The sequence below is a fragment of the Saimiri boliviensis genome, chromosome 10, assembly GCF_048565385.1.
Source record: "Saimiri boliviensis isolate mSaiBol1 chromosome 10, mSaiBol1.pri, whole genome shotgun sequence".
Taxonomy (NCBI): domain Eukaryota; kingdom Metazoa; phylum Chordata; class Mammalia; order Primates; family Cebidae; genus Saimiri; species Saimiri boliviensis.
The window spans coordinates 86393336-86415180 of record NC_133458.1 but is presented as its reverse complement, the minus strand read 5'-3'; the positions used below and the strand labels follow the sequence as shown (position 1 = coordinate 86415180).

Below are 21845 nucleotides of genomic sequence, written 5' to 3'. Positions count from 1 at the left end.
TGCCATTTACAAACTGTATACACTGTGTTTAAGTGGATAAAATCACTTAAACTTCTCTAAGCATGTTTTTTATTCTATAAAATGGGCTGGTTGTGTGGACTGAGACAAGACACTTAAAGTTCCTCAATTATTGTAAATGCATCGTAGTGAGTTTTGCTAGATGATTTTCAGTCCTCTTCTAATTCTGGTTTGATAAGCTCTCATTCTCTCTAAGTTCTGTCATTACCCTTTTTATTTTTGGACAGCCAGGGTGAAGATCTCTAAATCTATAAGGTTGAATAAAGAAAACCTTTATATTGTCATTATGTATAATCTTTGTTATAGAGGAAAACTCAAGGATTTTAGCTTAGGAGAGACAAGAGAGCATTGTGAACAATGCCCCAGAAAATCATAATCAATAATAAATAAATATACATGAAAGAAACCAATAGAAATACATGCATTACATGGAAAAATTAATTAATTGAAGAAAGTAATCCTTTTCACAAATCACTCCCAGTTAGAGGTAAAGATCAATGTTTTCATTGTAAATTAATTGGGACCTACTGCCACCAAGTGGTAGGAAAATATCTTTAGAGACTAGAATCTAATAACCTTTGGGGAGAAAAGCTTTCTCATCATACTGTGAACCCAAACGTATTCCATCCTGTCCCGTTGCATCACAACCACCCAAGATCTGATCTTCATTAAATAACCAGCTGTCTTTGGTTTCCGTTACCACACCAATAGAAAAAGTGACTATTTTCCAGTCAAGAGACAAAACTTGTTTAGTTCTAATACAGGAAAAAAAAAAGAAATACTGAGAGAGTTCAGGTAAAATCATAATTGAAAAATTCTAAATTAGATTAGCCTCTAGAGGTAAAAAGGCTGATGTTCAAACACCAGCTCTGCCACTTGCCTGCTGTATGATACGAAAAAATTTATCTGAGGATCAGTTTCTCAGCTGAAATACAGAGGTCAATTTAGATGATGTGTGCAAAATGTTTAGCCTAGAGGCTGGTAACTTGCAAGTGTTTGATGAATATTTTTCCATTTCTGCTTATTATTGTGACTATAAACTGTATTCCCCTTCCCTAAACCTTAATAAATACTTAGTTCATTAAAAGTATGACACATAATCCAACTCAACTGTAAAGAGGTTTAACCTAAGAGAATAAAAACCACCACAACCACTATAGTAGGGATTTTATATGATTTCCCTGATTCCAAAGAAAGAACCACAGTGAGAAGACAGAATTGAAGAAATCCCATAAGTTCTAAATCTAGATTAGGCAGTAATAATTCTTTCCTGCTGAGGTTCTGGGCAAGGCAACTAAGCCCCCTTTAAACCCTTCTAACTTATGCAGTGCTATAAAAAAAAACCTCCAAATTAATTAATTACTTTGAAAGGTAGGCCAAAATATAAAATTTGTATGTGGATGCCAATTATAATTTTATACAATAGAAATCAAAAGCTTTAAATCAAAAGAAAAGTAAAAATAACATAGTTATTTATTTGGTTATAGCAAGCTTTTATCTAGATTTCTGGATTCAGTAGCCTTAATCAGTTTATGTGTATATTTATGATGAGTAATTTATATTCACAACAATAAATATTACAGAGCACTGAAATAGCTTGAAATGTCTTGTTTTATCAGAGGTGAATTACATAGAGCCACTATAAGTCACTGAACTCCAATTCTTTGAAAATTGAACATCTACAATTCTTTGAAAATTGAGCAACTAGTCACGTGGTAAATTACAATTAAATAGAGACTTGGTATATTTCATAGGATTCTACTTCAACTTCCTGTCAGATTTGTACCAACCCTATCCTCTGTACCCCCACGTGGTTCTCAATTACCCACTCCCCAGACATTTCTCCTTAAAAGGACCTCATTTATGTTATGAGGAAGCTTAAGCTACTTTGTGAACAGATATATTCATTAGAAAGTATTTCCTGATAATTGGTTGACATCTTCCGCTATACAACTCCTCTCCATTGTTTTTGGAGATAGCATTTAGATTCAGAAATAATAGGTACATTTTTAGACTACTCCAATTTCCCAGGTAGATCAAAGAATAGAACTTTTAGTAGTATTTGCTTCAACCTATGAATGTACGTATCTTGCAGCACAAAATGTAGTTGTCCTGTGTATCTCACCTTTCAGCAATCATGTATTTTATGACCTTACCACTTTAAAATAAATGAAATATAGATCCTCTGAGTTATTTGATTTTTAAAAATCTGAATTTAAATCAGAACAAAATGCAAAATGACCATCATTTTTATTAAAATAACCCATAGAATACACCAATAGATTACTTCAATTGGGAAAAGATGACCATGGAAGTGACCTCTGGCCCATTGTCTCCTAAGGGTTGGTGTCTTCTCAGCATCCCCTGTACTGGGTCCCTCCAACAGGATGTGGGACGGAACAAGGCCAGCATGTTCAATAAATTATTCACCAAAAAGAAGACATCCTACAATTTCATTGTTCATTTTCTTCTTGTACCTCTTTATTTTCTAGTCATGGCTCTTTGAAAATGTCAGTTTATTTTAAGCTGTGTTCATAGATAAATTGAAATAAATAAATTCTAGCTATGTTAGATTTTATCCCCTGCTGGGCAAGAGATACAGTGGGAAGCCTAAATGTGATAGTGATTGTGAGGGAAAAAAGAATCTCAAGGGAAAGGTGAAAATTAAGGTGATAGGCATACTCATTAGCAACGCTTCCCTCCAGAGAGATTTTGTTCAAAATCTTTTTGCTGGGAACATTATATAATTGATCTATTAAATAGAATATTTTTTGACAAGGTGTTTCCAATATACTTAGAGCTAATGTGAAACCAAGAATAGTTGTCCCTCCATATCCACAGGTTCTGCATCTACCAATTCAACCAACTGCAGATTAAACAAATATATTTGGGGGGAAAAATGATAAAAAGAACGTATAACAATAAAAATAATACACATAGAAAAAACAATATAATGTGACAACTATTTACATATTAGCATTCCTGTTGTCTTTGACATTGAAAGTAATTTAATTTAAAGTATATAGAAGAATGTGGGAAGATTATATGCCGATAGTATGCCTTGTTACATAAGGGGCTTCTGCATCATCAGGTTTTGGAATGTATGGTGGTCTCAAAACCAACCAATCTCCTGCATATACGGACGGATGACTGTTTAGGGCATGATAAGGAATAAATAGGAAATCCCAAGCTTCAATTCTCATTAAAATTCTGCCACAGATTTGCTATGTTTTGTTGTTGTTGGCTTTTTTTTTTTTTTTTTTTTTTTTGGCCTCTCTATTTCTCTACACAGAAAATAAAAACACTTAAAAAATATTCTTTTCAGTATTCCCAGAAATATTGGGAGAGAGAACTCAATAAGTCTTGCAAACTTTTGAAAACAGTAAACTATTGAAATCTGAGATTTATTCCAAAAGATTACTTCAGAAATGTTTCCATTTGGAGTCATTCTTGGTTTAACAGCAAAGTAAAGGAACTGGATGATGAGGGCAAAGTTTCATCTGCTAAGACATCTTATCAATTTTTTTTAGTAGGCTAAGAATTGTACTTCTGAGGAATATTGATGGAGAGTGGAGTGTTTAATATTTTCTCCAAAGCCCAAAACCCACATATTTTTGCTCCCAAAGTATTTTTACCATACTACTATTTCTTGGTGCAATCTTTGTGGGTATTTCAGTAAAAGCACAATATAACTCCAGGAAACAAAAAATTTGTCAGGTTTAATCTTTTTGCTTATTTAAGAGCTAGCACCTGTTGCCTGGCTCTGTTGAGAGTATAAGTTATTTTTGATTCTCTGTAGCATCATCTTATAAAACAATAAAGACATACAAGTGTTAAATCTTCTATGCAACTGCCCAGGCCTAAGAAAACTGCTGAGAAAAGAATAAATGAATCAGTGAAAGGCTAAAAAAAGAATTAAAATTCTTTTATGATGGTCCTGTTTATCCAGAGAAAGCTGAAATCTGTCACATTAATAACATAAATCAATGAAACTTAGAAACTACCATTCATAGCTATTCTTAAACAATTCAGAAATTTGGCGTCTTCCCTGGATCTTGTATTAGCTTAAGTTTATAAATCATCTAGACTATTATTGTACTTAAATTACAATGATTTCTTCCATAATCTAGTCCTTAAAAACCACACTCTCCAGATTTATTTACCAAAATCTTCTGATTCTGACCAGACAAGATTCTGATTCATGTTCTTGTAAGATTTTATTTTAGATTTTTTGAGGTGATGAGAAATTTATAATTACTTTTCTATTATATAATTCTGCAATATTCTCTTTTGAAATCTTACTTAACAAATCTTCCTATTTACCCTGTCAAGATTTTAGGGCTCTGTGTCAATCATACTGAGCCAGGTAATGAAAAGATGTAATTCATGTTTGCTGTCCTTTAAAACCAGGTTGAAGTTAACATACTAGGTATGTGGAGAGATGAGATACTTCTCCTTTAGGAAATTTCAAGTGAGTTATAAATAGTGCTCTTCAACTCACTGATTTCCCATAGAGTTTGGAAATAGCTCATTCTAGTTTACTATTTCCAACCCTTCATTTTCACAGTCCTATTGTATATACTGATGACCTCTGGCATAAATGTATTCAGGAAGAAAATCATACTTTTATAAGTGATCCAAAATATTTATTATAAAATTGTTACAAACAGAGCATGGCTAAGTAATATAAACTGTAATGCTGACCTGCAGAGTGAGAATAAAATTCTTCCCTATTTTTATTTCAAAGGCCTCAAATAAACTCCTCCAGACTCCCTTAAAAGAGAGAGGGAAACAGAGAGAGAGAGAGAGAGACAGACAGACAGACAGACAGACAGAAAAAGTTGGGTGAGATAACTACTTTTGTTAAGAGGCCATTCTCTCATTTCTTAAGGGCATTTTCTGGGATGATAACTGTACCTTCCCTTCAATCCAGGTAGTCTGATCCCCAAAAATGATCCCTCATCATGAGAAACAGAAAAACAAATAAAGCTTAAAAGAACTTAAAATCCCAAATATACCACCAGTTCTTTGATGGGGGAAATGATCCTCTCAAAGACCAACTACACAAAACTTCCCAAGTGAAGGCATAAAATGTCTCCAACAGGATCTCCAGAAAACATTAACTTCCTTTCCCCATAGCTAATGGATATAAGTATGAACAAGACACTGACTGCTGACAAAGTGCTTCTGACAACCAGCTTAACACCTGGGAATGGAGATAAAAGTATTCTTTATGAGAGTTCATACTTTGCAGGAAAGAGAAGAACCTTGTCTGTCGTAAAAGTTTAGGGAGTCCTTAGGGCATCTGAGGCATCCATTGCTGCTCCCTTCAGGACTCTTACATGAGTCTGCATTTCTAATAAGTATCCCCATGTCATCCCAATAAAATGGTCTATGGAAGTCATTATATGAAAAATTCTTTTGGATTGCTTTGTAACTCAGATTATTTGTACTAGAATGAGTCCAGTTGTTAAGAGAGCCAAAAGCAGATCCTCAAAAACTACCTGTGAAGAAGAAATAGGCAAATAGGATGAGCAGCTTTTAACACTGCCTCATTCCCAAGAGTGTTGAAACCAGAGAGATGCACATTCGGATGGGATTATTGAATAAAACATATATCCTCAAATGGAGAGATGTCTCTTTACTTTCAGTGATATCTTACAAAGGATTTCAAGCAAAGTCATAGTCAGGATTATTATTAATGTGACATAAGCCCTGAGGTTTAATCAAATTCTCCTAGGACACTCTCCTCTCACTGTGAGAGCATACTTATTTCCTCAGAAGGGACCCACAAAAAAGATAGCAACAGCTTTGGTTATAGTCCTTCGAAGACCAGTCACTGTTTTTAATCAGAAAGTGAGATGCCTCTCTCCTTTAAAAGTTGTGCTTATAGATAGGCATGGCATGAAAAGTATAGTACCTGATGGGTTAAAATAACCATAAAGTAACAAAACAATTGGCCCTATTTTAAAAATGTATTCTGGTATTTTAATGTTCTGAAGCATTTTCTAATATGTTTTGACTGTTTGTACGTTATCTGATCTTGACTGAATGAAAAGTATCTGGATTTCTTTCAGGTGCGTATTTCTAGATGAGATCAGGATAGTATGTGCATCAAGGCTAAAGAGGGGTCTAAAGAGGAGATTGAACTACAGTCACGCCGAAGAGTAAACCAGTCAGTACCTAGTAATAGCATCTCAGCATTCAGATGAAAGTCCTGAGATGTTGTCCAGCTTCTAGTTTCCCCAAAATGGAAAAGCTATTCTGTGTATGTTACGAAGCGAAACCTGATGCTCTGAGAGAAAGTGAATCAGTTATTGGAATATATTCTCATAGGTAAATTTCCCAAATTATTTTCGGTCTCGAAAATTAAGAACAGAGCCATTTCTAGTTTGGAAAATTACTTCTCACCTCTAAATAAAAATATTTTTGCAGTTATCACTTATTGCAAAAGTACTGTCATTTTCAGTGACTTTTATGTGGAAAAGTCTCTTTGTACTGACATCTCAAGAGCATCTGAGGACTGAGAAGGAAGCTTTTGAAACACAGTGTTATGACGGTGACACTTGGAAAGTCAACACCATCCAAATTATTTTCAAATGCTGCCATTTAGTAAAGGATCTATCATAACTAACCATAACTGTTTTCAAACGTTTAACTGGATTTGATTAAGTGAAAAGATTAATTGCACCTATTTATGTGCCTTAAAATTCGCTGAAATTGATTATTTTTTGTACCTCCCCATGGATACCATAAATACACTCATTACATTTACTAATTCATTCATTTTATCAGAAGTCCCATTATTCCATCTAGAAATATTATTTCAACAGCCTCTTTGTCAGAGAGGCTATGTGAAAGCCAGATATAACAAGTAAGTGATCTGTCACTCTAACAATGCCAGTAATGGCAAATAAAATAACACATTTAATTTCATGGTTCATATGGAGATTCATATGCGGTTTGAAATGGTTTCCTAGATCCATAATTTATCTGCTTCATAAACTTGCCCATCATGGAGCAAAATTCTATTTTCAACACATTTTTTATTTCTAGAGGTTTGAGAGGCTATGAAAATGCTTTGCAAAATAAAGATTTTATTTCAGTGACTATTATGAATGTGTGGAACTACAAGATCCTTTCTAAATAAAGATGCAATATGTTAGTCATTGAAGGTGGAGGCTGCATCTACTTCAACATGTAGTGGTTTGTGCTTCATTATATATAAGAAGAAAACTACACTCAGCTTTCAGCCTTCAACCTCAGTCTTCCATGGTAGGCTTAATTTATTTCAAAGACTGCACTGAATTCTTATAAACTACTCCATGGAACTTTTGGGTTTGTTCCTGGACTGTCTGACCCTCCAGGTTCTGAATTCATTTCAATTCAACATGCAAAACTAGCCTTGGATATAGGCAGGCCAAACAATGACCTCAGTGGTTGTGACCAAAGAAAAGCTAGCAGAGCTCCTTGGCTCACTCCAAAAAGGGGTGCCACCCTCTCATTGCAAATACACATTCTGAGAACATACAGATTGGGGAGTTTTTGTTAGTATTTTTTAAATACCCATAGAGAACACAAAACCGAATAACAATGAATCTTGATGGGCTATTTGTCTTAATACTTACATTCTAATTTTGCCTTGAGCAAATAGTAGTCAACTTATTTAACTTTTTGAATAAGCAACTCCTGCAAATGGTACAAATTTAAATAAAACCAAAGATAGTCAATGAAAAGTCCGTGCCATCACTCCTCTAACCCAACTAATCACAGCCATTTGTTTGCTTTTCCAGTGACTTCACACATGTGTGAACAAATTTATATAATAGATAATTATATATTTCTTTCCTTTCTACACAAAAGGTAGTATATTACATACACAATTTTATACCTTGGTTTTTTCACTTAACTATATGTGTTGGAACACTTTCCGTATCAGTGAATAGTAATCTTTCTCACATATGTTTTAATAGATGCAAAGAATTCCTTTAAATTTAACCAGTACTCTACTGACTGACATTTGGAGCTGCTCTTTTGTTATTACTAATAGTGCTAAAATAAATAATATGGCATACGGATCAGTATGTATGCTTGCAGCTAAATCTGTTGGATAACTTCTCATTTGTGGGACTGCTGAGGCAAAAGAGATATACATGTGCACACACAAACACGTACACACACACAAAGCACACCTGTATAATTTTGATAACTGTTGCCGAATTCCTTTCAGTAATCAATCTGTCTACAAGCAATGTATGACTGACTGATTTTCTACATCTTTGCCAAGATTATCGAACGGTACGGAACAGAATCAAAGGATTTCTGCCAGTCCAATAAGTAAAAAAACATATCTGAGTTAGTTTGAAATTGCATTTCTCTTTTTACAGATGAGGTTGAGCATATTTATATTTAGAAGTCATTTGTATTTCAGGGAAGTATCTGTTCATATCCTTCGTGTATGTTTTCATTGAATCATTTATCTTTTCTTTATTAGTTTTTAGGAGGTCATTACATTAGGGAAATTAGTCTTTTGCTTATTGTTGCAAATATTTTTCCCCAGGCTGCCAACAGATTCAGTGTCTGTTGAGGGCTCACTCTTTGCTTCAAAGATGGCAACTTCTAGCTGTGTCTTCAGGTAACTGAAGAGATGGAGACGCTCTCTGAAGCATCCTTTTAAAGATCACTAATCCCATTCCCAAATATTCAGACTGCAGCAATTATGTTTTATTTATTTTAATTTGTAAAAACCTACTATAATGTTCTTCATTAAGGATTTTAAGTTCTCTCCTCATTTACGCTTGTATTACGCAATTTAGTTTTAGGAACTTTATTGCTTGCATATATGAATATTAATTTCTAATATTAATTTGTGCCTTGTTACCTTTCTATATTATCTTATTTTTGCATTAAATTGTAGAGTTGATTCTCTTGAAAATTTCATATATCAGTTATATTGCCTGCAAATAATGATAGTTTTACTTCCACCTTCGCAATTTTAATGCTTTTAATTTCTTTCTGCTGCCTACTTGAATTATCTAGCAGCTTTACTCCAGTGTACAACACAAGTGGTAATAGTGGGCATCCTTGCCATATTCATCACATTGTATGAAGGATATATACTATCAACATGATTTATCACTGTTGCCATTGACCGTGATCACCTGATTGAGGTAGTGTTTGTGCAGTCTGTTCACCCTAAAGTTACTCTTTTTTCCCCTTTCCATATGATACCTTTTGGAAGAAAATCATTACATGTGGCTCACACTTAGATAGTGGGAAGTTACGCTCCACTTCTTTGAAAGCAAAATACCTACATAAGTGATTTGAAATTTGTCTGTATGGTAGATTTTTCTCTTCTCTCCATTTGCTGATTTAGTCTATCATTCATTTGTATGGCCTCAGGTATATTTACTGTACACATTGGGTCATAATCCCATGCTATTTTATTTTATCGCTTGAATTGTTCCAGCTTTAGACATTGGAAGCTATTTCAGTTGGCTCCTTTGTCCCTTTGACAAACCTCAGTGTGGGTTTTTTGTTTGTTTGTATGCTCCACGTTCATCTTGTATATTTCCTGCCCCAGTCCAAAAATCAGCTGTTTCTCTAAGGATGCATGGTTCCTTTTATAGGAGAATGGTATTAGAAACCAAGATCTGTGTGATAGGTGTGCTCATTGATACTGGGCTGTTGCTCCTTCTAGGAATAGTCAAGTTAACAGAGAGAAGAAATATATATAAGTATATGCCAATGTGCATATAAGCATCTATATAAATAGTTCTATATGTAACCATCTGTATCTGTATTAAACTAAAAACTGCTTAATACTGACATCTACAACTCTAATCCCTTAACGTGTGGATCATTCTAGACTCTTCCCCTGACTTATCTCTGAGCTCTCCCTCTAACAGTAAGAAATCTGGCTTTTACCATCCATTCATTTACTTAATTGTTCAATTTCGGTATACTTGTATAGTGGTATCAAAATTGTTAACCAGTAACCCTGTAGGAAACAACTTTGTGAAATAGAATATAATGCTTATATACCATTGCCTTTTTGTCTTTGCTTCAGTTTTACAGATTCCACTTATTTCTAACGTTACGTCTTAGGTCAGCATTTTCTCCCTGACCCTTTCGATTAAAATTGTCTTATGTATTTTACTATGGTTATATTGTTTGGTTACATTCTACATTCTATTCTGGTATTCCCTAAATGCTTATTTTTTTTATTTTTAAGAAAATTAATTTTTAAAATTTTAGACATTAATGGGTCTTTGTGCTGTGAAGTTCTATGTGTTTTGACAAAAGGATAGTGTCATGTATTCACAATTGCAATATCATACAGAATATTTTTATTTCCTCAAATACATACTCCATGCTTCACCTTTTCAACCCACTTTATCTACCTCAAACCCTAATAAGTACTTATCTTTACTGTCTCTATTATTTAACGTTTCCAAAAGTTTACAGAATTGGAATCATATAGTGAACAGCCTTCTCAGACAGGCTTCTTTATCTAGCAATATGTATTTACATACTATTGATGTCTTTGAGTGTCTCGATATCTCTTTTTTCTATCATTTAATGACATTGTATTGTATAAATATACCACAGTTTCTTCATTGATGAAAAAACATCTTTATCACTCCTAGTTTTACAGATCATTTCAAATTAGTTCAGTAAACACTTAAATGCATGCATAGTTGTTGGGCCACATGGGAAGACTATGTTTAGCTTCGTAAAAAACTGTCATCTTGTTTTACATACTAGCTACACTATTTTCCATTCCCATATGTAGCAAATGAAAATTTCTGCTGCTTCACATCACAAGCAGTTGATATCATCAGTTGTTTGTTTGTTTGTTTAATTTTAACCATTCTAACAGATTTGTATTTGCATTTCACTGTTGTTTAAATTTATAATTTTTAATGACAAATAAGATTGACTATCTTTTTATGTTTATTTGCCATCTGTATATCTTCTTTGTTCAGTTGTGTGTTCAGATCTTTCACCCATTTTTTAAATCAGTTGTTTGTTTTCTTATTCTTGATCTTGTTTAATTTCAGTTTATTTCCCTTCAATATTTTTCTACAGTGGTGTTTGTTTGTATAGGTGTCTTTCTTTTGCCTATTTCTCAATTCTCAATACAAAACTAGTTGGATTCACTCAGACAATAGTGTAGTATGCCCAATTCTAGGTCTAGTTAACTAAAGCAAAACAGAAAGTTTGAAAAATGTTTGGTAAAGATTAGAGACTTAGGGAAAAAAAATATGTATTAGTAGCTATGAAGGGCCCTGGGTGAAATAAATTAAAGGATGATAAAATAATCATCTCTATGTCTAAGACCTATTACAGACCAAACAACTCTCACTCTTTGGCCTTATGTTTTGAACATTGACTCCATGTTTCTCCCTTGAAGAGCAGTTTGTTTGTCTATATTTCACTGGGAGTAATTAAGGAGAATTTCAGTGCTGAAGTGCAGAGTCCTAAAATGAGCAGGTCTATTAGTAAAGGCACTGCTGAAAACACTGCATGTGATTCCCGGGGAAATGGATTCTGTATCTTGACTGTACACTAAAATAATCTGGGAAGATTTAAAAATAGTGATGCCTGAGTCCTACCCAGGAAATGTAATTTTTATTTGGTTAAAAAATTAGGAATTTTAAAAGCTAATATGCAGTCACATTTGAGAACCACTGCTTTCAGTCAGGCTTTCTAACTTGATAAGCTTTCTCCATTTTACAGAGATAATTTATATAAATAAATAAATATATATAATATTATATATATATATTAGGAACCACTAGAAAAATGGGATCTCAAATAAAAAGAAGCCCATGACAGAGGAGGCATCCTTATGAGTCGAACCAGGATATGATGTAAGAAAAACACAATCATCAGCACAATATTAAGAAAACTCTGAAATGCTTTTTATGTGCATTTTGTGTGTTTTACTATGAAATAAGCTTTTAAAGAGCTTCCGGAGTTATTCCTTAATTAAAAGTTGAGTGAAGCAGAGTAAAGGTATTCAAAAACTAGTGGTCTCAAAACAAGTCTTTCAACTTTTAATCCTGGTATAGGATAAATATATCTTTTAGCCAGAACTAGATTATTTCTAATCTATATTTTAACATTTACCATGTGTCTATGTGTTTTCCTGATAATTTTTCTACACATTTTAAAGAAATGGACTAATGTTTATGAAATTGTATAAGCCATTAAAGGTTATCAAAGTATTAAATTCAGTTTGTAGTTCAGCTAGTTATCTTGTGGGTAAAAACAGGTAGCGCTGTTTCTGTTTTTTAATATCTCCTTTAATAACTACAGAATTTTAGTGAAAATTATTTCATCTGAAGTAGTTAAATATTATGTGGGAAAAATTTTTAATAAGCTGTCTTAAAATAGGATTGGCCTGTCATCTTTTATAATTTTATCAGCTCAACCTTGCCTGCTCTCCCTGTCAGCTAAGAGAACCACTGTTCATATCTGCTTCCACAGTAATCATGGTTCCAAAATTTTCCATTACGTAATTCAAACTGGGAAATTCTACCATTGCCTTTTTTGCTCTTAGTCGCTCTTTCCCAAAATAAACTTTCTTGTACAGGAAAGAATACTAATAAAGAGCTCATTAACTAGCACCTCGGCCAGTGCAAGAGAGATGGAGAAAGAAATAAAGAAAGAGGGAGACGGAGAAGAGAAGCAAACTAGCAGGAAAAGGAAAGGGTTTACTCATTTTAGAGAAATTCTAACAGAGTACTTTTCTGGTCTCTATTTTCCATCTTGCTAAGAAAATTGAAAACATTCACATTTTGTCTGATTGCTTTATCAGAATTATTTAGACATATTTATTGCATAGTTTCACTTTTTAAATTTTTTTCTAACTTTCCTAATACCTGTTGATTTAATCTTTGTTGTCATTTTATCTTTTAAAAATGTTTTTTCTTTTTTTTTGTTTTCTGATCTTCTATAATTTAATGCACAGATTTAAAGTTCTACTTTTTAATCAATATATATATCTAGTTAGGATCTCTTTATTCAGCTAAGTGATACAAGAATATTACAACATTTTACTTACAACTTCTTCACTCCCACTCAACACACCATAGCTCATGCCAAAATCGCCTGGGGTATGGGCAGATATTAGTTTTTTTAATAATGTATTTTCCATTTAAATCATTTACTGTTTTATTTTATTTTATTTTATTTTGTGTTTTTGTTATTTCATTCCTTTTCTATCGCATAACTTTCTCTATTTACTGTCCTGAATTCAACTTCTCATAATTCTTTTAGAGTTTTCTATGGAATAATGTTTTCAAGCCTGTATTAGTTTCCTGTTGCTTCTGTAACAACTTCTGTCAAATTTCATGGCTTAACACAATGGAAATTTGTTCTCTCACAGTTCTAAGGGGCAGAAGCCTAAATTAGTCTTTAGGGCTACACTTCTTCTGGAGGCTTCTAGGGAGAACCAACTTCCTCATCCTCTCTGGTGCCCAGAGGTCACCTTCATTCTTTGCCTCATATCCCCCTTGCCCCTCTTCAAAGCCAACAGTGTAGCATTTTCAGATTTCTTCTCCCTGCCTCTTTGTTTCCATCAGCACATAGCTTTCTCCTTCTTTTGACCTTGCCTCTCTCTTAAATGACCCTGGTAATGACACTTTAGGCATCCCTGGATAAGCTGCCATAATCTCCCTATCACATTGGCAAAGCCTTTTTTATCCTACAATATTCATGGGTAATAGGGGCTAGAAGGTGGATATCTTTGGAGGGCTATAATTCAGTCCACCACCATGCCCTTGGCCAAGTGAACATGTCTTTCTTGTAATCTCTCGCTTAAACGAGGCTGAATATACAGTGCAAAGTTTGAAAGTCTTTTTTTTTTTTCCTTTGGCATTTTGTATTTTATCTTAGTATCTTCTTTTAGGCTGTTAGTATGAGAAGTGGAGTCAGTCTGGCATAAGGAACTAAATGTTGAGGCTGTGATTATCTTTTGTGCAAAATAGTCTTCAAATTTCTCTAGTGGGGGGCTATAGTTGCCTTGGGCTCTGGGCAGGAGCTGAGGTGCTGGAAATTTTTTTTGGTGTGAGCACCCCACCCTCAGCCTGAGTCTCTGCTCATCTTCATCACAGAGTTGGGGTGGAGAGTCTCCTCCCATGCTATTGCCTCTCCTTTATTGGTAGACTGTTGTCAGTTTTCACTCCCACTGCTAACTCATGGTGAAGTGCAGGTGGGGCTGAAGGAGAGAGTTTTTTATTGTTGTAGACCAGTCTCAGTTTAGGAAGTCCCTGTGTACCTGACCTCAGGTGTGGGACTTTCTCAGTATTCTGTACACTCTTACCTGAGACAATTAAACAGTCTTATATCTGGGGTTGATCTTGAGCAGGAAGCTCCTGCCTCTTCTACTTTTTATACATGTCTTCCACTTTCCTCCAGTTACAGTAGCAATCTATATTTGAATAGAGTAGACCCTAGGAAATGAGAGATTTTGCTACCCTTCTCCCAGAGCTTAAGGCTTTTGCTTCATAAAAGAGGCCTAGGGAAGGAACAGGGCTTTATACCTCCCTCAACATACCCACATGTATGATGACCAGTGTCTCTTCCTCCCTTACTCTGCAACAGGTGACATAGTGTCAGACATTTCTTGGAGAAGATTGTCTCTCTTTGAATTGAGTTTATTTCATTGCCTTGGAACCTCAACTAGCTCTCTGATGGGCTCTAAAATATCATCTTTTCCTTACTGTAAGAGTGGAAATGACATCTTTGTATCTTCCTGCATCCTAAACAAAAGCAGAAATCTCCGAGGACTTTACATAAAGAAAATCTACTGAAAATGTGAAATATTAATTTCATAATTATGTCATTTCATCCAACAAGTCACAATGTTAGTTTTCTGTTGAATATAATCTAAAGTAGAATCAAATTAATTTCACTTGAAGGTTGAACTAATTTTATTTTATAGTGTAGCACTTGATGCCCTATCATTAGACTGCTACATTTATATTATTTCACAGTAAGAGCAATGTAAATAACCCTCCCTGGATTTAAACATCCCATATTCTCAGAAATAAAATTATATTTTCTTCTGTAAAATTGTTCAGGCTTTATACATATACACACACATACAGCTATAAGCTTTACTTTTTTTTTTTTTTTCTTTTTTGAGATGGAGTTTTGCTCTTGTTACCCAGGCTGGAGTGCAATGGCGCGGTCTCGGCTCACCGCAACCTCCGCCTCCTGGGTTCAGGCAATTCTCCTGCCTCAGCCTCCTGAGTAGCTGGGATTACAGGCACGCGCCACCATGCCCAGCTAATTTTTGTATTTTTAGTAGAGATGGGGTTTCACCATGTTGACCAGGATGGTCTCGATCTCTTGACCCCGTGATCCACCCACCTCGGCCTCCCAAAGTGCTGGGATTACAGGCGTGAGCCACCGCACCCGGCCCAGCTTTACATTTTTTTAGCTGATTTGTTTTTTTAATTGCTTAATAATTTCTATAATGTGGGTAAGTGCTTTTCATCCTGGATAAAGTTACGTTGAACAAAAAAAATGTACTTTGAAATATTATAACAAAATCCTTTATAAATAAAATGTATTTAATTTTAGAATGTAACTCATTTGACTGATGTTCTTATTATTTTTATTACATCAGAGTTACATCATAAATTACAATGGTCTTGCAGTTGTGTATAGATATTCATTGAACACTTCTAGTTGGAATTGCTGGTATAATCTACACTGAAGGAACACCAAAAAAAAAAAACCATTAAAAATTACTTCCATTATATTATTTAAAACAAATTAGATACTTAATAAAGCCTTATATTATATGTGTGATTTCTGCCTTTGATATATTACCTTGAGCAAGTCACTAACCCCTCTGGACTTTGCAGGATGAATTAAATCATATTTTATGGTCTCTTCCAGTACTATGACTTGGGGTAAATAAAGATAGCCAATGAAAAGAATATCAATTTACTACTTTGGGTACCTCTTTTTCTCTTTTCTATAAACTGTGATAGCTAAATTCCAACCAAGTTATTTTAGATCCTCCTCATAAATCCCATGATTTCATCTACTTCTGGTTACATGTGTCCATTTTTTCTCCGATTACAGCTTTCCTCTTGAAAATGTAATTTTGGAAACTCTAACAGAAATAACAATTGGAGAGTATTTACATTCTTGGGCTGAAATTAGAAAAATGTTGCTTGATTTCTCCCCTCCTCTCCCTTCCCTCTCCAAACCCCTGAATTCCCATTTCTTATCTCCATCCAATTGGAGTGAGGCTCTATAAAGTAGAAATTTTTCTGCCATCTAGATGTTCCAACCAAATGGCTGGATGGAGAACTCCGCTCATGCTCCTGACAACCCCTTGGGTTGTACTGTAAATGAATAATGGCAGTGTTTATAGATTTCAAAACAGATAAAAGAAACACAAAACTACTCTGCTTTCATTTTTTTTTCTACCGAGTTCTGGGTAATTGGACTTTCAGGATGAAAATGGGGTAGTCAGGGAAACTTAAGGAGAAGGGTATTCTTGAGCTTTGATCTGAAGCTTGAAGCACTGAGAGGTACAGAATTGGTCTGAACTGGAATTTTCTGAGCACAGCCTTGAAAAATGTGAGATGAAATTAGTAACAAAAAGAGTCCATAACAGGACATGATCATCTACACTTATGACACAGTGGGTGGTGAGAAATGGTCAGTCTGAAAAAGCTTTTTAAGGCTTCTGAAAATTATGCAAGTATTCAGCTTTCATAAAGTTCTGAATTTCTATCTTCTCATGGTTTTATAATACTAAAAATATTTTGTTAGATCTATTTCTAAAGTATGTGAACCATTTGGCTATCATATACGTTCTAAATGTAATCCCAACATCTTTTGCTTTCCAATGTTATATTTTTGACCATAAAACCTAAATGCTTTTCGGTTGATAAGTGCTTTCTATTTTGGTTTATTACTTTGATGGTACATTTAGAAAATCCTTTCCAGTCCTCTAAAACTATATAAATATTTAACTTTGTTGTCACTTCAATATATTTATACATTTTTATATAGTTAAAAACTCAAATAATTTTATATTAATTTTGGTGTATATTAGGGAAAGATAACAAATTATTCTAGTTCTAATTATTGGGCAAATAATCATTTCCACTAATTTGACAGGTCATCTATATTATATACCAAATTCTTACATTCTTACATTCAAGTTCTTACATTCTGTGTTCCCCATTCCTTCTTGCTGCACCACTGACCGCATAATAATTTTGCTCCCTTGTAGGAAAAGTTTCTTTGCAACAACTTCCCTTAATTATTGCTTTTTAACAAATTTTCTTGGTAATTCTCACATGCATATTATCTCAGATAATCCTTAGCATATTTTGATGTGTATTTGAAAATAAATCTATCCAGGTGTCAGATATTTAGTGAAATAAGCTGTATTGTTAGTTCTGACTTGAGACATTTAAACAACGACAACAACAAAAATGGAAACTAGTTCTCTTTGCAAATCAAAATTTTCTCTACAAATCTGAAAGCCTTTAGTGGACTTCCTACTTATTAGTGTATATTTTTATATGATTTAGTTCAAGTTAGAACTTTGTGAAACCTTGCATTCAAATGGAACTTTAATTGTTTAATTAAAATTAAACAATTTATTATGTTATGATCACCAAAATATCCAGTAGTCTTTCCTTAGTAGATAAACTGATATGACTGCCTTTGCAAAGCAATTATGTCAACAATGTTTAATCTACAAAAAAATTATATGCTATCAATTGCTTTATCCCACTGTGTCCTTCCAACATATCCACAAGGACAGTCTTTCCAGCAGAATAAGGAGGCAGTCATTGTACCAGTTGGAGGGGTACAAAGATTATCTCTAGAGAGAAACGTCTCCTTGTCTGATGCATTATCTTTTGATTTGTACAGATTCTTTCGTGTAGTATAACTTTACTGAGTTTTAGTTGTTATGTATGAATAAATGTATCACACCACTTTTCTCCCTGAGAAAGTGGAAAGGAATCAGACAGTCAAAGGAAATGGGAGAAATACGGCTCTAAATTCATTTACTTTATAATTTTACCTGGTGCTAAAACAGATTCAGTTACCTCTAACAATCTTGCACCAAAAAAAAAAACATTTTTTATTAGAGTTTATACTTCTATCCTTCACTATTCTAGAATGAAATATTTTCCTTTCCAGGTTTTGAAGGAAATTTGAAATGTTCTAGTTTCCCTGGAGAAAGTGTCTCGAGTAAACTATAAGCTAAAATCTAGGGGTCCTCATGTCTTTTAATATGGAATAATTGTTCTTCTTTTCCTTTTCAGTTTCTTCTTTGTGGCATTTGTGGAATACTGTGCGCCAAAAAAAAATCCGGACTTGTCGTAAGTTTTTGCTTTGTTCGTATTTTGCTTTGGGGTATTTGAAATGTAAGAATTCTAAAATAGAAATTATGACTAGACAGCTTTTATATACTGAATTGAATATTACTAGTTTGAGACAAAAAAGAACCTGACAAATACAAGAAAACCATCACAATTATTAGAAACTATGGACAAAAGATCCCTAATATAAAAAAGCTTTGATCGACTCTTTAAATACCTGAATATGTAACCTTTAATGACTGCTGTGGATGACAGCCTCTGGTTTTCCAGTTTAGAGACTGCCAGACAATCACCTGAATCCTTCAGTGAGCTCAAGAAGATAAAGCTTCAGCCCATGAGAAATATAACCATTTAAATATGGAACTGGGTCTGAGGATTATTGGCTTTCTTTGACTGTGAAGCAAGTTTTACAAAGCAGCAAGACAGCTGTGTTACTATGGTTACAGTTAATTCTCGGAGATTTATTTTATTTTCTTTTATTACTGTGAATGCACACGTGTTTTCAGATGTTTTGCGGTGTTATAGTGGGTTTCTGGGGTATGGAACATACTCCTGGTTAACTCTGATATCGGCTGGAGGAGATGCAATCCATGCTGAAGTGTGGATTCCCCATTGCCTTTTATGATTTTTTATGAGAGTTTGGAAATAAGGAAAAAAAATGTGGTTTATTTTACCGAGTATTATGGGAAAGAATATAGATACTTACAAACTGGCAAAATTAATACTACACAGGGACCCTAGGAAGTAGCCTTTGAGCCTAAGAAGAGTTTTCTAAGCGGAGGCCAGTTAGCTGAACATATCAGGGAATGGGAAGCATTGCAGTTATTTTCATTTGACCCCTTTTTCTACTCACACCTTTCTTTGTGAGAACATCTATTATGACAAAAAGGCTAAAGCCCTCAGAGATTTAGACAGTAATTTTAGATATAATTTTTTTTAGTTACATGAAGGGAAAAATGAAACCTTTAAAAAATGTATTTTGGGGGCATGTAATTGTCATTTCTGATTCTCCCATCATTCCTTAGCTATGGCCTTCATTCATTTTATGCTCTTCCTCTACCAAGACTCTTTAAGGCTACGTAGCAACAACTCCTTGGGAGAAAGCAAGCAAACAAGCAAGGAAGAAAGACAAAACGAAAGAGAGAGAGAAAGAAAGAGGAGGGAGGGAAGGAAAAAATAGAAAAGAGAAAAAAAACGAAGAAAGAGTTTTTTGTTGTTTTTATGTTTTTTAGTTTTTTGGTTTTTTTTTTACAAAAGCAATAGTCTCACTTCTCTGTCTCTCTCTTATAAGTTACAGGAAAAAAATGAATCTAAATTTTTTTTTGAAACTATCATCATCCAGGTGTTGAAGGTACATTATCTTCTGTACTTTCTGAGGTCTCCATTGGTGGCATTTAACTATCAAGATTTTCTGCATTGTAATAAAATTTTTTTAAAAAATTTTAATTTTCCCTCCAAATATGTCTGCAGTCTAGAGTCTCCTACCTGGTAAAATTTGAAAATAGTATATGGTTATGGATTTTAACATTTTAATTCCTGGATAAGACTGTTCTGTTAGCACATGTTAATGAAGTGTCAAACCTTTGAAGAATTAATCAGAATGACATTAGGAAAGACATAGGCTTTCCAGTGATAGAAAATTAAAGGTATTGTCTACTTTCCTTATTAACAATAATTAATTTTTTGAAGCTAGGTTGTAAAATCTTTCCATATTTTCTGAGAATGAGTAAACACCAAAATGTATTCTCAAGGAACTGCATGACATCCAAATCTACTTTAAAATAAAATATAATTGGTTAATTCTACTAGGCATCTTGAGCTACAAGTTTACATTTAGTGGGATGATTTAACTATTTGGTAACAGATTTTCAGTATTATGTTTAATGAAGTATAAGAAGATTTTACTCATCCATTATGGGATTTTTAGCTCTGATGATATTTATAGATGCAATAAGGAATGCTGAATTAAGTTGGAGAAATGAAATTAACTACTTGTAGTTAGCTGAGATGACATATTCTCAAGTAAGCCTTCTCCAAAAATCTTAGCTGGGATAAATTCTTCTCCTCCCTACTCCTAGGGCAACCCATATATCCCTTTATTAATATTTACCATGCCATGTTAAAATGCTGGATCTTTTCTTTCACAAGATTTAACTATAGTCAAGAGAAATGATTATGAATGATTCATTGTAATATCAGCAGCTGCTGCACTCAGAGGCTAACAGATGCTAGGTGCTCAATAAGCGCAGGCTAAACTCAACTGTCAATGAAATATAATAGTTAATAAAATAAAATTAAATGTTAGAGTGAGTTATAAAGCTGTTTGACCTGGGGAACTATAGCAAAGGAGGAGATCAATAAAGTCCAGAAAGGCTTTCTGAGAAAGTTAGAACTTAATTTGTGCCTTTCATCCAGGATTCTAAGGAAGAAGCAAAATTATTTCCAGGAAATGAAAAATATCACTGATATGGGAATAAGTAACCTACACTGATAGACAAGAGAGGTGACAGGAGTAAGACTGTGTTCCTGAAAAGAATGGAAATTAGATTGTATAATTCAATTAGTATCATACTATAAAGTGTCAGGAAAGCCCAAAGAAGAATTAAGACCAGATGCAAAAACAAAATAAAATGATTAAAGTTATTTGAATAGTTAATTAAGTTTATTAAATATTCACAAAACATTTACTTCAGAGAAGGCATTATTCGTGGTTCTGCCAGGGATCCTATGATATTTGTTGGTTAACCCCCCCAACTCAATTAATAGACACCAAGATCAAATCAATAGTAGAACCAAATGCAAAGCCACATCATCTGTTTCTCTATAACAAACAAACAGTGTTTTTGGAATACCTATTGCATATTCTTCAACTATAGTGCCACAAAGTAATAAAAGATTTGTAATTTGTAGGGGCCAGTTGATAGGAGTCCCTAAAGTACCTGTTTAAGTAATACATATACAATGAAATATGTATAAACTTTCCAAAAAATAAAAGAAATTTAACTAAATTCCCTAAGTTTATCTAGGTAAGAAGGTGTAAAGATTTGAAGCTAAGTAGAACTAATACCAATCCAAAGAGAAGATATTGAGATATTTTTGAAGGATACCAGATTTGGAATCAGAAAATCTGGGCTGGTCCCTAAATTGAGTGTTAGCTATTTACCATTCATTTTTCTAAAACGTATGTTACTATCTCAGAGGCTGGCTGGGAGTGTTAATTGAGATGGTATCTGTTGAAAGTCCCGGTATAGTAGCACGCAGTAGATATTAAATAAATATTTAAATCTGAATCTGCCTAGAAGATAAATTTTGTTTGCTTCAGAGTTTTCATAAGATATATTCTTGGCTTTAATATAGTCAGCTATCAGTATCTAAAACACTGTGATACACACTGTCTATCTACAACGAGTCAGATTGCATAGAAACTTGGCTAAAAAAAATTTCCTGTCC

The 21845-nt window shown here is 33.9% G+C and overlaps 1 protein-coding gene across 7 annotated transcripts in view; it reads left to right on the top strand.

Annotated features, from left to right (window-relative positions):
* TMEM196 (transmembrane protein 196) overlaps positions 1–21845 on the top strand; it is a 181905-nt gene that overhangs the window by 153469 nt on the left and 6591 nt on the right. For all 7 annotated transcript variants that reach the window (XM_074379598.1, XM_074379597.1, XM_003934729.4 and 4 more), the window contains exon 2: positions 18339–18395. Coding sequence is in view for 5 of the 7 variants with exons in the window: in XM_003934729.4 (XP_003934778.1) it covers positions 18339–18395 (57 nt within the window). In the remaining 2 variants the exon portion in view is untranslated. The remainder of the gene's footprint in view (positions 1–18338; positions 18396–21845) is intronic.